This window comes from Lates calcarifer, linkage group LG10, assembly GCF_001640805.2.
Source record: "Lates calcarifer isolate ASB-BC8 linkage group LG10, TLL_Latcal_v3, whole genome shotgun sequence".
In the NCBI taxonomy this organism is placed as follows: Eukaryota; Metazoa; Chordata; class Actinopteri; family Centropomidae; genus Lates; species Lates calcarifer.
Window position 1 is genome coordinate 24,510,036 of NC_066842.1, and position 16,128 is coordinate 24,526,163.

Consider the following 16,128-nt stretch of genomic DNA (forward strand, 5'->3'; position numbering starts at 1 on the left):
TTGGAATAAATACATTTTGGATTTGTCTATTTTCATTCTCATCCTTGGATTAGTACATAGAGCAATTCATATTTCAATTATCTCTTAATGGTAATGCTCCATCACATCTTACATTTATATAGTGAATTCTGGACTGAAGCTTGACTTTCAGAATTATACTGCAAGTCAAATCGCAGTATCTGTCAGAAGAAATGCCATTAGATTTTTTCCCAAAATCATTCAGCCCTAGATCTAGAGTGTAACATCTTTTCCCCTTTTAGCTCTGTTTTTGTCTTGACCAACTCCTGAAAATACTTTGCCCTTTAGCTGTTGAATGTACCGTGTTGTTCCACCAGGTGGTTAATTGTCCATCTGCTGTTTGGTGCTGGGCAGGTACGAACACAGGCAGAGCTTTCTGTGTGTGTGTTTGTTTTTGCTAACAACAGCTGCCTGTTGCTGCTGAAGAATGTGGGGGCTGATGAGAGCAGAGGTGTAACAATACATTGATCTACATGGATTCAGTGATCAACAATCCAATAGTATCGATCCAAAATGAAAACATCAGTAAGTCGTCATACATATTGTAATGTCCCTCGCAGGGCAGGCGCAGAGACGTCAGCTGGTTTCATCACAACTTTTATTAAGCGCAGTAACAGGCAACTGTGGGCCACAGCCAAAAATAACAAAAACCCCAAACTACCTACATCAACTCACTTTCAGCCTCTTTTCTGTGGAAAGACCCAAAGACTGTCTCCATAACCGGACTCCCAGACGATGGCTGACATGACAGACTTCACCATGTCTAAGCTGGAGACATGTTCATTAATCCTGGAATGACAGGACTTCAACTTAACAGTGTTTCCTCACTAACCCAATACTAACAAAATGTATAACATCACAATCCTTCACAATATAATCATCTGTAAGACGCGCTTTTATTTTGAAATTTAGGAGAGCAGCTAGAAAGAAGTCAGTGAAGATACTGTCTCTCCTCTGGTGAATAAATCAACGGTCTGGAAACATTTTGGATTTTGGAGAAAGGACAGGTCAACTGACAAGTTGCATGTTATGTGTAAGCCATGTCACTTCAAGATAAAATGCTCAGGTTTACACAGTATGTATAAAATGCAATATCCTGTTTTAATGTATACAAACAGGAATTTAATGTTCTTTCAGTTTTCTTCTATAGAATGTGAAAAATGTAAAGCTCAATATATCAGAATGTGGCTCTTTATAGTGAACAGATCTATTTTATTAAAAGAGAAGAAGGGTCCTGTTTTTGGTTATTACACATTTTCATAGAAAAATACTTGTTATAAAAGGAGGGATTTGCTGCTACAATTTGGGCATCCATATTTATTTTTCTGTGGCCAATCCGCTGCTTGAGAAACTTAAAGTAGAGACCTGACATCAAATGTGTCAGGAATTTCCTGCAGCCCCTAGATGACAACTTCATGAGGCTTACAGCCTGTGATAGTCCTCCCAAAGCCTTGCTGGAGGAATTTAGCTTTGGGACAGCTCAGAGGAAGCCCTCCCCCGGGGTGTCATAATGCAGCCTCACAGAAATACACTGTTGGATTTAGAAGACAATGAGTGACAGTGACATTTTCACGAAATGTTAGATTACATGTTGGACACATTGTGTGTGTCATGTCAACCACTGACTCCTGCAAATGATTGAAGTATACAAGTAGGCAAAGACTGGAAGACGGAACAAGGACAAGAACAAGAACAAACACGCAGTTGCACAAAGGCACACATGAGCATACAACACATACACAGACCTCCTCATATGCTCCTTATGGGATAAGACATGTATAGGAGTGGGTATCATTCAAAGCTTTTTGATACTGGTACCGATACTTTGACTTCGATACCGGTTCCTGAACGATACTTTTCAGCTTTGGCATTTTTCCACTCAAAGCAGTTTTCTAACAAAAAATTTACAATTAATAATTTTCAGTGAAAAAGAACAAGTGACAAGTCAGTGTCTGATGCTCACTGCTGCAGACTGAGGACCTCTAAGTCTTCATGCAGTTGAACATGGAGCAACTTTCTGCTCTTAAATTGTTTCTGTGCTCGTTCAAGTGCTTCATCAAATTGGTCGTGTTGCCTCAAATATTGCATCACGCACTATTGGCATCAACCTTGCTAAAATGGAGACACACTTTTGACCTAGGTCGCATTTTAACCGCTTTGACACACACACACACACACACACACACACACACTGTAGTTCACAACACAGATACATGTGAACCGTGTCTGTGGGCGTAACCACGTAGGTATTTTTTCTGCATGTCTCCACCACGTGTAACGTGACAGACAATCACCGGCAACATCGTCAGATCATGATCACGTGATTAATTCCTTGGTATTGAAACCTGGCACCGAAAAACAAGGCATGTTTCGATTCGGGTTGTATCAAAGCTTTTCGGATGGTGCCGTAAAAGAACTGAAGTTCGGTACCCAGCCCTAGACCTGTATGGAGGAAAGGCTGAATTAGCAGCCTGCACTTTGCTGCATTTGGGATTTGGAAGAGAGGTGTGTGTGTGTGTGTGCGCGCGCATTTGCCATGTCTCCTATATCTGTTTGCAGGAGTTGTCTTTGTGGTGGGGATTAAGTCCATTAAGTCCTGTTCTATGGGAAGATGGAATGAAGGCTGTCTTAGAAAGAAAAGCACAAATGCACACAGAGCTGTGAGCTGTGTGCTCACAGTCACAGTGGAGGTTCATCTGTCTGGTGGATGTTGGTTGCAGGAAAATCCACCCAGCAGTTCCTCAAGTCTCTGTGAGCCGTCTCAGCTTGGAGCCTGTGATCCCCAAAGACCTGGCAGAGCAGGCAGAACAAGGGTGCTTGAGGCTCTGGCTCCAAAGAAAGGCCAAGGTGTGGGGAAAACAAGGATGCTGGGGCCAGCTACAGGGGCTGGTAGGAAGACATCCTTACCGCTGCTTCACAACCTCGAGATGTTCCAGGATTTAAGCAGAAAAACAGGATAACTCCTGGCTGACAGCACAATGACAGTCATTGGTGCATCAGACAAAGATGCCCAGCAGGTGAACCCACCTGTGCTTCCATCTGTAGACATTTAGTCTAGTTGTGTCAGTAAAATTAGATGTAGTTTTTGTCATGCTATGTTTTCCAAGTCAACAAATGTCACCATCACTCACTTATTCAATATAGTTCACTGGTTTTACATGAGACAAAAAGCTAACATCAGTGCAAAACTTTAGCAAACATACAGAGAATGCTAGAGGGAGAGGAAGATGGTTTACTAACAGTCAACATTAAGTCTGCACTCATTCTTTCCAGTAGCTTATAAGCTTACAGATAGCTGATCACAGTAATGCATGTTTTGTGGTTTGTCCAAGCTATGCTTCTTGTCAAAATTTCAGATGAGTGTAGATTTATAATAATTTAGTCCATATTTCTGTAACTTTTTTCCTCTAGAAATGTTAATGTTCTGAACATATTTGGTCAAGCAGCTACATCACGTTCTTAGGTCATTTCAGGCTGTAGGGAGCACTGGCTGCTTTATAGGTCTTTTACATTATTGCTGAGTTCTTATTCATTGATGAACATTGTAACACAGTTGTATTCTGAAAAAATCTTAAACTTCTTATTAATATACTTTATATTCACTACTTGTCATAGCATTTTGGTAACAAAATTAACACCCTATGCAAAAAATAAATAAATGAATTAAAAAAGAAGATGAAAGAAGCAAAAAAAGAAAGAAAGCTGTATTTGAAGCTTTTTACACAACTTAATAATGGTTAGCTTGCAGGTGCACACAGAGTGGGTAAAACAAGACTAATCTCAGCTATCTGTCTGGACATCTGTCACTTGAAATGGGCTTTGTCACAATCTGAACTGAAAGTGAAGAAAGCAAATGAGTTTTGATGAGCTATTAAGAGATGAGACAAATAAGGTAAAAGCATCTGAGGAATGGTGGTATCAGTGTTGTGTCAGCTGCATTCATATCTTGATAAATATGATGCATATTTTACATGGATAATCCTTGTGTAGGGGTACAGAATGTGCCTGCAGAGCCAAAACACCAAAAGGCTGTGTGTGTGGACTCCCACTGAAGTTTCAGATAATTTTCTATCCAAGACCAAATCTTGTAACCCCAAAACTATGGTACTGTGTATACAATTAGAGATAATACAAGCAGTTTCTTGACATTTAAAACAAATAATCAAAAAAATCTCTGAGGAATACTTAACAAAACAAGAAGGAATAGTTTCGTTCTTAGGGCCAAATAACAGATAATAGGCTGTCCTAATGTCAAATGAAAGTTCGTCCCAAGTGTAGTTAGTCTCTGGTGATCAGATTTAAATTAACAATACAGTATCTCAAATGATTAAATAACTGGTGCTGTTTTTTTTTTTTTTTGAATGTCTGGTGATGAACTGAATTTCAAGGTTGTCAAGGTCAGAGTTTCCTACACAGACACTGTGCTTACAGTGTCATGTCATCCTTGTGTGACGTACCTTCCATAACAGTAAGTCATAAAAGAGCATCCAGCTGCTGCTTCCATACATCATTTCAGCCAAAAGAGTTTCATTTCAACAAGGTGCTACAACTTCTGAGCTACATCCTTGGAAAATCAACCTGCACAAAGTCTACAGAGCTGCTTTCAGTGCAACAGAAACACAAACGCCTGTTTGTGTCTTTTATCTTGTATTTCTTGCTTTGGGACAGGCTGCATTTACAGTACAGCATTGTAAGAGACAGTAATAATCACAGTTAAGCCTCCTGGCTGATGAAAGTAATACTAATGTAACAAGTGGCTTGATCCATCCTGTGTCTTATTCAGGAAGGGAATTTCATTCTCTTGCAGTGCTCCCACTCAGTCTGGTAGGTATCTCTGTGGACTTTTAGTACTTAGGAGCTCTAGAACTTTACCTGCAGTTTCACCAGAGGAACCACAGTGGTTCAAACATTTGTGCCAAGAGGCCCCTGCTCTGGGGATATTATTTTTCAATGGCACAGGAAGTACTAGAGTGGAATCTGTGCTGAACTTTGGTCAAACACAAGCTTCATGCAGTAAGATAGTAGCTGCCACTATAATCCACTATAATCCACTATAATCCATGCTAGGATGAACAACATGACATCTGTTGACATTAACACAAAGTTAATGTCAGCCAGTGAGCCACAACACTAAAATCAGTAACTGCTTTTAACGCTGTAATGTTGTGGATGATTGGTTTATGGTGTAAAGATCAGAGTCGTGCAAAAGTAAAATACAGAGAACACTAAAACTGTATTGTTGTTTCCTTGTGTGTGCAAATTGTATCACAAACAGTCACTTTTTTTTCTTATTTGGACAGAAACGGTAGAAATGAAACAGGGATACATATAAGGAATTTGTACAGCATGGCGGTTTCTTCTTCTGGGATCTTTTAGTTAGTTGAATGTAACAGCTCACTTTATTTATGTCCAGGAAAGAAGAAAAAAAAAAGAACATAGCGGTTCTGGGCAAATGAGGCAAGAGCATTTTGGATCCCATCTTACAGATTTCCTGTATCCAGTAATGGGTGTGAATTCCCCAGAAACATAACTTAATAATGACTGCTGTCATGGATCAGAGCAACTGTATGGAGAAGGTGCAAAGTCACTGGCTTTAATCTGAAGAAAATGACACTTTGGTTATAGTGAGTGTGACACCTCCTCCACCTGACAGACAAAAACAAGAGTACAGATGTGAATCCATCACTAAATGATCACAACCTCCCTGGCACTTTTCCATGAATTTGAGTGGTGTGAAAGTGCAGGTGCTAGCAAGGGATGGGAGGTCTTTAAGATTCCCAAGAAGATAAGAGCAGAAGTCAGTCCTCATTTAATATGCAACCCCTTTACCTCTGGGGATGAGCTAGTAATTCTGATTATTCACCCATCTCACTATATTGTTTCTTCCATTGCTTGTCCTCTAAATTGAATTATTTTGGATTATAGTCAGGCATCTAAGAGTGCAACTACCAGCAGAAAATTCAGAGCACAGAGCCAAAAAAAGATGGATTTCTCTGTACAAATGTCCCTCTGTATACTTGTGTGTTACACTGTCACTGCAGCCTGAACTGACTGATGTCAGGGTGATTACAGTGACTACATTCTTCACGCAAATATAGACAGGCTCTATAGGCAGGCAATGACACCTACATCACATCTCACACCACTGCCATGCATCTTTGATGACACACCAGACACGCAGCGTACACCGTGACACACACACACACACACACACACACACACACACACACACTTAGAGGTCCAAACTCTATACTGCACACTCCTCTTCAGCAGACTGCCAACAGGGATCAACTTCCATTGACTCATAAAGAGACTACTAAAAATAAGACTAGAAGGATAGAAACCAAACAGTGCAGAACAGATCAAAACACATCATTGCGTGTTATTTGACAGACCCTCTAAAGATCCACTGAAAGAATGGAACAATTGTGGCCAAGAATCTATTTTGTGTCTTAGAAATAATTATTCTCATGCTCTTAATTGTGTGTATCTCACATCTAAGCAGCCCTGGAGTACAATGAACGGCTGCAAACAAATGTGTTAAAGCACCCTTTCATGACCTGAATCCCTTCCTCACTGAGCGTCTGCCTCAGCATAGCCAGCAGTGTAACATGGCACCCGCCAGAGGAGCCACCTGATACATTCACCAGAGCCAGAACTTCTCATGACTGCTGTGCTAACAAAAGAGAAAATCCACCCTAAAACTGAATTTTGAAATTATTATATATTTAGTCCTTGTCTTCACTATTAATAAATAAAATAAAATGAAAAGTCATGAGCACAGACTAAAATATATAAATCAACCAATAAATTGTTCAATTTTAAGAAATAATTAAATTTTGAATTACTTCTTATTTTGGTTTTCATAATGACAGATTTTAATGTAGTTCGTTACCATTTCATCATTGATTTTTTTTTTTTCCAAAATGCCTTTTTATAGAGTTTTCCCCCATTACAATTTTATTTTATATATTACATGTCACTCTTCCAGACAATGGTTACCGCCAGTGTTCCCCCTAATTTTTCATGTGTCTGAGCATACACACAAACTCCTTGGACCACTGTGAGCAACATCAGATGTGCACACTGTCACACACTGTATGTGTTTTATGCGCTACATAGTTTTGCCGTGCACGGACAAACCGGGAACAGTGCGCGATTGCACAGGCGTGCAGCTTAGAGGGAACATTGGTTACCGCTCTTTCATCTTTCAGCTAATCACCTTTCCTCAGCCTCTTTTAGCAAGCTCAACAACTGCTTCCAAATTTCACTAGCTGCTAATGCTAGCTAGAACCACAACAATGGCAAAACACAGCATTTGCCTAAATATAAGACATTGTTTTGGAAGTTACCTTTGCAAAATCGTATTCCTATATTGTAAAACTGTTGAGAATTGCCTGTGTCATAGATGATTAGGATCTCAAAATGTCAAATAGCATTCTGGCAGTTTTCAAGAGTCTGCCCAGGCCCACCAAATGAATTTCTGTCCATCTTCTGTCTCATGTTCTGATGTGATAATAAAATTAACAGCAGGAACTGAACTGACTTTACAACCTTTCAGGGCACCCTGGCAAAATAACATAATTGAGTACGATCCCTTTTTGAAGCGAAAAAGATTTAATATAAAACATCATCAAATGAAAGACAAGCACACAAACAGCATCTGCAAAAGTAATGGAGTAAAAACTACTAAGAATATTTATCAGAACTACAATGACCGAAGACAGGCCTGTAGATTGGGGGCGCCTGTGGCTCAGGAGGTAGCGCAGTTGCCCAGCAATCGGAAGGTCGGTAGTTCGATACCTGGCTCCTCCAGTCCGCATGCCGAAGATGTTTGTCATCTGTGTGCAAATGTGTGTGTCTGTGCTAGAAAGCACTACTGTATAGAGGTGCTGTATGAATGGGGTGAATGTGATCTGTAGTGTGAAGCACTTTGAAACACTTTCTCAGAGCTAGCACAGTAGCTGCAGACAGTAATACTAACAACTCTCCTCCACATCTAACTAACAGGACAAAACAATACTGCCCTACTGGCTCTGTCATAGCCTTTATTTTAAACTGTATATTCCTCTGTCCATTTCCCCTCTGTTTATCTGTCATTACCCCGTTTCTGCTCTGTAGCGTTAGCATGCACCAGAATTTCCCTCTTTGTCACTCCCACTGCCCTCTTTATACCCTCTCACCTCCTGTGCACAAGCATGAACATCATGATTGCTATTCACTTCATTTATATCCTGATTCTAGAGACAGGACTCTGTAGAGGCACCAGATTGTTTTCAGCACAGACGCAGAAGGGGCATCAAGCAGACTATGGAGGAGATATTCCTTGACTTTGAGTAAAAGTGCATTTGATTATATTCTATCCTTACCTGGCACCTACCTACTTACCTGGCACTGCAGAATCAGAGGCATGACGTGTAAAACAGCAGTCTCAGCTATAATTGCTATAATCAGAGTCATATTATTTTTCAAGCCAACATGGCAATTCTGAATCAACCTATTAGCTATTGCTGCAAATAAACAGTAAAAACATGATAACCAACTGAGCTAGTGTCCTAAGTAAGTCTGTGAGATCAATTACTCAGCATCAGTTGTTCCTCAGAAAAAGACAAACAACTACATCAAGGACAAAAACACAGTGTCTTTCCTTATAGTTGTTGTAACCAACAAGAGCTAGCTAGTTAGGCAGAAGTTGTTGGTTGACAGATATGAAGATATGTGACTGACTGGAAGTTGAAGGGGTGGCAACCGTTGACTACTCCACAAATATGAAAAGTTACATTAAGAAATTAAAGTATCATTAGCTCAGATAAAAAAAACAGAATGATCACATTTATTAGATCTTTTACATTATATATCCTGCACTGAGTATTTATTTTACAATGTCATATCATTTAATTCATATTTAACACTTCCTGCTGTAACGATCTTGCAAAGTCAAGATCGGAGAGCCAAAACTAAGGTCTGTGGTCTGAGGTCATTATGATACAAGATGGAATTAATGCACTGAATTATGACAACGTCACTGTGTACAGGAACATTTAGTGCTTTAGCCTCCACTTCAATGCCAGTGAAAGTACTGTCACTTAATTTTTTTTTGTTGTTGTTAATCCAAATACAGTTTATATTTTCTCTACTCCTTTCTTAGCATTGAATTATCCTCATTCAAACCTGCAGGTCATCTCTGCAGTCTGGTCTTTTTGTATCAGTGACAAAGCATAAACACATAAACACATCAGCCCCTGGCTGATAATGTAATCTGGCACCAGCACCGAGGACCGACTGAAGTGTAGGAGAGGAGTGTGCCAAGCACTATGAAGGCTAAATTTACTCACCCGCTGTAACCCCGGAGCCTATGTAGATTCCATTAGCACGTCTGAACAGTTCAGTACACCATAAGTCTGCCATTCCCCATGTTAATGATGAGTGCACTTTGTGTCATACCAGCATCTCTCTGGACAAAAAGGTACTGCACTCTGAACAGTTAAGAGAATCTAAAGTGCTGCATCAGAAAATGCTGATGTTAGTGTAAATCAACACATACAGGTGTGTGGAAAAGTTTTCATCTTCTTAGATTTGCATCTCATTCTTAACCACAATGAAGAAGTTGTGGTCATCTGTTCATCTTTTCCCACTAGTAACAAACTGATGCTAAATCACTAGGACAATACGACTTAACAGTCCCTTAACAATGCAGTTTGGAAACACTGCCCCCTGTTGTAAACTGCCACTCTGACCTAACAGCTGGCTTTTTTCACTGTTGGATTTATAGATTTTTGCCCCCTAATTACCTGAGCAGAAAGAATGCAGGTAGTGTTTTAAAGAATGAACTGGCTCAACCAGTCTACACAAATAACAGACTGGCACCAGTAAATGAAAATCACTGTTTGCTGAATGCAATGTCCATTCATTTGCATATATTAAAAACAGTCAGCTTATAATTATTGTTGAAGCATTGCTTGTTGAATTCTGTCCAGCACCTTATTACTCATCTGAGGTCTGACAGTTACTGTCATTTGAAATTGGATTCACTTTCACTATTTACAGTGTGTATTTTAACAGGGTTTGGATATTGAATACACAACACAGGGCAAAAATAACAAGAAAGGTATGTTTCATGGTTTGTTCTGTTCAAATTATGTGTCTTTTTCTGCACAAAGAAAAACCCCTACACTGTAAATGTGATCAACAGTATTAATTCAGCCTCTCTGATTAACAGAACGTTGTCAACAAGCTTATTTGAAACTGAAAATTAATCTTGGATCAGCAGTCTTTCTCAGAGATGTCTGATAAATTACAGCCCTTATCTTTCCAAGGGACCACATTCTTTAGCTGTCTATCAGGCATTAGAGAAGAGCGCTTGCTGAGGAGCACTCCAGTGTTAATCATCTCTGTGCTGCAACAGAGTGCACATTTCTCGCTAAATCCTACATTCAGTTAGTGGATCATGTACTGTCCCATTTAGCCGTGGATAAAGGAAGAGTTTGTCCCACTTTTTAATGTGTTGACTTGCTGATATACCATTTTGAGAAGCATAATTTAAATATGGAGGACCCAGGCGGAATACTATTAGTCCTATATGTGTATCACCAAAACATTTTACAGATGAAACTGTCCTCTCCCATTGACTAGAAACAGACCAGCAGGAGTACTATTTGGTGTTTTGAAGGGAATGTCATGTAATGTAAATGTCATAATGTGATTGACATGAAAAAGTTTATCCAGCTCTGACCTGAATAGTGTAGTTAGACAAATGACCTAATCTGATTTCTGAATTTAGGTTGGACTTAAAGAGTTAGCCAGAGAGACTATAAATGGGGTGATGATACAAATACAAATAGTAGGCTACACTGAAATGGGACACTAAGTGTCAGTGGATTTGATGCTGTACTCACTTTGGACACCACTCATTCATTTAGCATTATGAGAAACACATTTTCACAGTCCATAATGACCAGCAGTGCTACCCTTACAGAAAGTTTTGTCTCTTGGAACATTTAAGTGCTTTTTTTATTCCACACAGTAAAAATGTTCTTCATTACCCACAATGCCATTTGACCAGGGAGCTCACTCAGAGATTCAGGGGTGTTGCACAAAAAAGGAACTAATGTAGCCATAAGCCTCTGGCCTCAAGCAGGGATGAGGAGTGGGCTACAGAGGCATGGTAAGCTCATTTCTTTCTAATTCCATTCCCCAGCGTTTGGTTAAAGCTTGTAGTCTTCAGCCCCACCCAGGGGTGACTGGAATGACATCACTTGATGCAGTTAATTAATTTTGCACAGCTCCTTCGAAAGCCACAAAAAAGCTGTATACAACTTTTTACACACATACCACACACACAGACAGATTGATGGGTAAAATGCCAATGCCATTTTTTTTTATCAGTCCCCTCTGATTTTAAACTAAATATCAATGGCTATTCAACTGCTGGTTGGACAAAACATTGTTAAACTGTGAGAAGTCATTATAAAATTTCTGTTGAATGTAAAAGGGACTTAATTATATCTATCTTCTACTTTACTAATTCATTTAATAGGACCCTGCAAAAATGTTATTTGCTTACTGTTACTGAATTTGGATGTTTGACCTTCTCTGTGCAGAATGTATACATTGTTCATACTGTCTTTACATTGATCTGCTGAATGAGGAACCTTTCTCTGTGGCCACTGGGGGTGTACTGATCACCCATTTCCAATCATATAAAACTGAAAAATAAATAAATAAAAGAAACATTCCTGGTAACATTCCTACGGGGAGCTACCTGCAAGGTGTTAGTGATCTGCAGTCAGTTTATAGTAAATTCAAATTGATCACACTTCTCTCTGGAGTCTGGTTCAGACATCTGTACTTGAAAAAGACAGATTCTGAACTTTCACCAGAGGAACACCGGGCTGTGCTGACCTTTAATGTGCTGGTTGACGACGCTCTCCAGCCGGTCCAGCCTCTCGATAATCCTCTGGGTTTCTCCTTTACTGTCCTCCTCCAACTTTCTCTCCGCCTCGCCGCCGCTCTCCGCAACTTTGGGACCGCCGTTAGCCACATAGCTCGTGATCCAGCCGACGTACAAGAGACAAACAATGTTGGTCATGCCGCTCAGGATCACACATGTCGACACCAAAGTTTTAGTTCTCCTTGTGCACAGCATCGCGACATCCCTCCATGGGCTTCTTGTTCCCGACGCACACAGGCAGGTGGATTGAGGAGGAGATTCACTGGAGCAATGTATCCAAATGTGACCACAGTGATGCGATGCCGTGCAGTCAGTTCGCATCTGCGCTTGCAAAATCCTCCGGAGGCTTAAAATGCTTCAGCCTGCTGTAATGATATTATTTCTGATAAACATAGTACGAAGGAGAGTCCCCGGCGAGTCAAGCTGTGCTCAGCCGCTGCAAAGCTGTCACAATCAGCGCCGCCGCCCCCTCCAGCCTGTAGTCCTCATACTGCCCAATAGGAGGTGAGGAGGCGGGATCTGCTCCTCTCTGCCGGCCCCTTCACAGCTGGAGTACACAGCGGAGGGTGGAGAGGGAGGGGGATAATGCCAGGAAGCTGAAGTACATCGACCCAAACAGTGACGGATAGGCGCGGTGATTTAGTAAAAATGAAACAGGTGCGCTCATGCTAAGACTGGATTATCCTGGGTGTGTACATGTACGTACATGTGTGGTTTGTAATGTTTACTACAAGTGTCTATGTTTGAGTGTGGTGTGAAGGTGTGTGTCGTTTTGTGAGTGGTGTTTAAACACTGTAGATTCTATTGTGCAACAACAGATGTAGGCAAAAGCACCTGGAGGGGGCTGAAGAGAAATGACTGGGGAAGCCATGTTATGCTGTTCTGTTGCCTGGAGGGAGGCTAGACTGAGCTTTTTTGGGACAGTGAAAAGGTCAGGCTCTTTCGTATTATCTGTTATTTCGTATTTTCGTTAACCCTTTTATGCTTGCCATAACATTGGTGTAAGCTCAGTCCACTTTTGTGTCAAAATTTACATTAACATTAACATTCCATCATCATATTAATGGAGCAATATAAGTTGGCACATACAAGATGTACCAACACTGATATATATTTTTAGATACTGGGGGAGATTGTTGTAGGTTTCTTTCAGCCAAATATATATATATATATATATGTGTGTGTGTGTGTGTCTGTGTGTATGTGTATGTATGTGTGTGTGTGTATGAGTGTGTGTGTATGAGGAGTGTGTCTCTCTTAGAAAAAGTGAAACATAAGTTTCAGCTCCTCTGCCCAGCCAAATCATCAGAGGTGTGCCTTCATGACTTTGCTGCTAGCAGGTGGTTTGTCCAAAAGCCTCTCATTTGCATCACTTCCCCGCCCTGTGGATTTTTTATGAATACACACACTCTCTCTCTCTCTCATACACACACACACACACACACACACACACACCTCTGATCACCAGCCACCAAGGGTGCCTACCTGAGAGCTAAAGTAACTTCAGAGCTTCACACCATCAACAGATGGATCTCACAGTTAGAGCCTCTAGGCTGCCGCTTTCATCTTTGTCTTTCATCCACTGCTTTGCCAATCACACACACGCACACACACACTCCCTCAGCTACACACATGTGGTGCTGAATCGAAAACTCTCCATTCACCCAAGAGCACTCTAGCAGATTCAGCCGACTCGCCTAGGCTATAAATAATGCATTAGATCTGAAATATTAAGGCTCTCTGCTCTATGCTGTTCTCAATCTTGTCTGACTGACTGTCTGTCCATCTGTCTGTTTTACTTCCATCTTTCCACTCCCTCATTTTGGCCAAAAAAGGAAGAAAAACAGTAATTGATTGTGAGTGTGCAGCATATGAGGACAAAATATGTTAAAACTTCCTAAAGATACTGAATCTTTGTCATCTGTTCACACATACACGCAGTTGTTGAAGTGAACTTCAAGTAGGCTTCAAGGCAATCATATGTGATATTAAAGACAGATTCTTCAGTGCTCAGTTTAATCAAAAATATCTAGTTCATACTAAAATCCAATGTGACAGCCTGTTCCTATATATATGGAATACCTTCTTGCCTCTCAAAAGCCTGAAAATTGCAGTTATGTTTAGTTTAATAAAAGTTTTTATGTAGAAAAAAAAACAGTTGTAATTTTATTTACTGTTTCCCACCAAAACACACTGCTGTATCATCGAGGCCTAATGAACATGCTGAACATATTTCCCTCCCCATAAAACGTTTGCAAAGCTGATGAATTTTTAGCCTACATTGTTAACATCCGATATTTTCATCATTTCATTGCTACATTTCTATGTCCATTCCACCACCAACTGTTGATCAGTCAACCATCGGCAGGACTATGTATGACAGGACTGTGTTACCCAAGATAATTACAAAAGGACACATTCTTAATCACACAGACACTCTGTGCCTTTAAGCCTGTAATTTACATACTCATATCTGATTCATTTATTTTCTCCTGTTGCCACTACACCACTGCACAACAGAGTAGTCCACTTCCAACTGGAATATAAAGCAACTCTGTTTTCAGAAGGGATTATACAAGCACAACTGATCTCCAGATTGTCACATCATTCTTGTGTATCAGAGGACATTTTTTTTGCTGCTGGGTAACTTTTGAGAGTTGAGTCATGGTAAGCAGCACCAGGGTCTGTTCAATTAATGCGTGTCCTGTTTACAAACAATCAGGGAATGTGCAAGCAGCAGGGTGGTAGAATAGTTGCATTTTCAAGATAAATGTGTACATTTTCAGTTTTTAGACATAAAGGAACTCTGTGGAAACCAGTAAAATTGCTGCTTAGAGGTAACTATTGGTGCGTTCCACTTACATCGGAGGTTGAGAAGTCGGAAAAACGTGGATGCTCACAGAGACTTTATAGTTGCTCTTTCAGAGCATAGACAACTTCAAAATAAATATGTACTCCACCTGAAGAACACCTCAGTTATTAACATTATATTGTAAACACTTCAGAACTTTAACTGTTCAAGAAAAAAAGAAATGTTAAACCATCAACATGAACCATTTCAAACATTGGGTTTTCTTCGACTTTCCATGTTGGAATTCAGGGGGCATTCCAGTTAAAATTTCCAACTTCTGAGTACAACTGGAACACACCATATGCATGTGGTCTCAGCCCACTCAAAATGGAGAACAAAAGCAAATGGCAGACGTAGGAGAACCATGGAACTCAGTCTCTCAAGGTCCTTCACCTTTTCACATCAGGTGTAAAATCCCACAACTCCAGCTACAATTGGTCTCTATATGGCCCAGGGTCCGTGATGTCACCAGGCCAACAAAAAGGAGGTGTTCTCCATTCTACCAGTCTCTCTACCCTGCTCATCAAAAGAGCAGGAGCCCTCTCTGCTGCTCTTCGAGAGAGAGCATTAGTTGCTCTCCTCATCATTCAGCGGAGGAACAGAGCAGGGATGGGCATAATTAATTGATGAATGATTATTGATTGTTAAGAATTTTGTTGATCACGTGGAATTTAATCGATACATTCATATCAACAACATTGTGTAGTGTGTCTTGAAGCAATAGCAACCAGCAGGTGGCACAATTAAAATTTAACAGGCCTACCTTCAAGCTGTCGTAGAAATTAAAGGTAATCATTAAGAGAGCATTCGTGCCTTGCCCCTGAGCACGCTGACATGCTCATCTTTTTCAATAAATATCAAGTTAAAAAAATCTAAATAAGTAGGCTGGAGTTACTTTACTGTCTTGGTTACACTCTGTGCTAAATAGTCTAATGTTCTATATTCTTTATTCACATGTTTTATTCATCTTTGATATGATTGATAACTTTTATATTGTGACTAAAAGACTCCCAGTTGTGGTTACACTGTTAATCTGTTAGGTCTGTTAGGTCTGAACCAGATCCTCAGGCTTCACTGCCTTTATGCGTCCATTCATTATCTATACCACTTATCCGTTAACTGTCGCGGGGGGGCTGGAGCCTATCCGAGCTGACATTGGGTGAGAGGTGGGATACACCCTTTACAGATCGCCAGTCAATCGCAGGGCCAACATATACAGAGACAAACAACCAGTCACACTCACATTCACAGCTACAGGCAATTTCGAGTCACCAACTAACCTAAGCTGCATGTCTTTGGATGGTGGGAG

At 40.4% G+C, this 16,128-nt stretch overlaps 1 protein-coding gene across 1 annotated transcript in view; it reads right to left on the bottom strand.

Annotated features, from left to right (window-relative positions):
• Positions 1-12,625, bottom strand: part of LOC108902326 (polypeptide N-acetylgalactosaminyltransferase 18) — a 146,101-nt gene extending 133,476 nt beyond the window's left edge. The window contains exon 1 of the mRNA XM_018704171.2: positions 11,920-12,625. Within this exon, the coding sequence (XP_018559687.1) occupies positions 11,920-12,289 (370 nt within the window). The 5' untranslated portion in view covers positions 12,290-12,625. The remainder of the gene's footprint in view (positions 1-11,919) is intronic.
• Positions 12,626-16,128: the final 3,503 nt, after the last annotated feature.